This window comes from Monoraphidium neglectum (genome assembly GCF_000611645.1).
Source record: "Monoraphidium neglectum strain SAG 48.87 unplaced genomic scaffold scaffold02521, whole genome shotgun sequence".
In the NCBI taxonomy this organism is placed as follows: domain Eukaryota; kingdom Viridiplantae; phylum Chlorophyta; class Chlorophyceae; order Sphaeropleales; family Selenastraceae; genus Monoraphidium; species Monoraphidium neglectum.
Genome location: NW_014011107.1, coordinates 5,714 through 7,293, shown reverse-complemented (window position 1 = coordinate 7,293; position 1,580 = coordinate 5,714). Strand labels below are relative to the sequence as shown.

The 1,580-nt window shown below is 76.3% G+C and overlaps 1 protein-coding gene across 1 annotated transcript in view; it reads right to left on the bottom strand.

Annotated features, from left to right (window-relative positions):
- Window positions 1-905: 905 nt before the first annotated feature.
- Window positions 906-1,580, bottom strand: part of MNEG_10937 (DAZ-associated protein 1) — a gene marked incomplete at both ends in the record, with an annotated part of 2,394 nt that continues 1,719 nt past the window's right edge. The window contains one exon of the mRNA XM_014040591.1: window positions 906-1,559. Coding sequence (XP_013896045.1) covers window positions 906-1,559 — 654 coding nt within the window. The remainder of the gene's footprint in view (window positions 1,560-1,580) is intronic.

Below are 1,580 nucleotides of genomic sequence, written 5' to 3'. Positions count from 1 at the left end.
GGGCAAAACGGAGGCCCGGCCTGGCCCCGCCGCAGTCGCACTAGGCGGCTGGGAGAGCGCGGCGCGCGTGTTGAGGGAACGCGCGCGGGGCCGCCACCTGTGGGTGCCTCTGGTGTGCGCGGTGTGCATGTGAGCGGGCAGGAATACCAAAACAAAGGGGTGAAAGGCCCTGACGGCGGCCGGCGCACCCCGTGGGGCAGCCGCAACCCCCCAGTGTGCACCCGCAAGGCGAGCCACGATTGCGCGGCTGGCCCTGCGCGGCGGCGCCTCGGTGTGCGGATGGGCGCGCGTCGCCTCGCTGCGCCACGCCGCGGCTGGCCTGGGCGGCAGCCGGCTGGCAAGCTGGGCGGCACGCGGGGCGCATGGGTGGGCCGGGGGTGGGGCCGCCCGATCGGGGCTCCCCAGGTGTGTATTCTAGGGGGCGGGAGGCCCTCATGGCCTGCCATCGCAACCCCTCCTCCTGCAAAGCTGTTCTGCAAAGCTGTGCTGTGCTGCGCTGCGCTGAGCTGTGCTGTGCTGTGCCGCGCCAGGCCTCCTCGGAGCGCCGCCCGTCGCGCTGCCCGCCGTCCGCCGCAAGCCGCGCTGACACGTGGGGAATGCGTGCCGCGCGCCCTTTGCGGGGCGGCGGTGCTGCGCTGCGCTGCCCCTGCCCCTTCGTATTCCCTCGGCCCTGGCTGGAGGATCTCAAGAAGCATCAAACAGCACTCCTAATACGCGCCCGGCGGCCGCGTCCGGGCGAGCCGTTTGCGGCCAAGGGCTTGTGCCCTCTTCATCCTGCAGCGCGGCCGTGGCGCTACCGCTGCCGCGACTGTGCACGCGCCCGCCTTTCAAAAGCCCTTGCCCCCGGCAGCCCGCGGCCCCGGCTGCCAGGCCGCGGCCCGCGCGGCCGCCGGCCCTGCCTGCTGTCAGCTGCTCCAAGTGGGGCCGCCGCCGCCGCCAAAGGCACCGCTGTCGAACGCCCCGTGAAACTCGGGCGCGCCGCCCAGCGAGCCGCCACCCGGCAGCCCGGTGCCGCCAGGCAGCCCGGCGCCGCCCTCCTGCGCGGCGCTCGCCGCGGCGAAGCTCGCCGCAGCGGCGGCGGCGGCGGCCGCGGCCACGTCCGCGGACGACGCGCCAGGAAAGCCTCCCGCAGGGTCGGGCTGGGCGTAGGGGCTGCTGTCCGCCTGCTGTCCGCCGCCGAACCCGCCAAACGCGGCCGCGGCGGAATTGCTGGCGAGGCCAGCCGCGGCGGCCGCCTGCTGCGCCATGTCTCTGCTGAGCGCCTTGGCCATCTCGCTCATGCCGCCCGCGCCGCCGCCGAAGCCGCCTGCGCCGCCCAGCTGCTGCTGCGCCATCTGCTGCTGCAGGTTGTTGAGAGCGTACAGATTGCCCTGCGCGGCCGCCGCCTGCGCGGCCGCCGCTGCCTGCGCTGCGGCGCCCATGCCGCCGACGCCGCCCGCAGCCTGGCCGCCAAAGCCGCCCCCGGGCGCGCCGCCGGCGCCTGGGCTGAGGCCGTACATCCCATACGGACTGCCCGCGCCGCCGCCCGCGTCGCCGAACCGCCCGCCGAGCCCCGCCTGCTGCGCCGCCGACACCGGCGG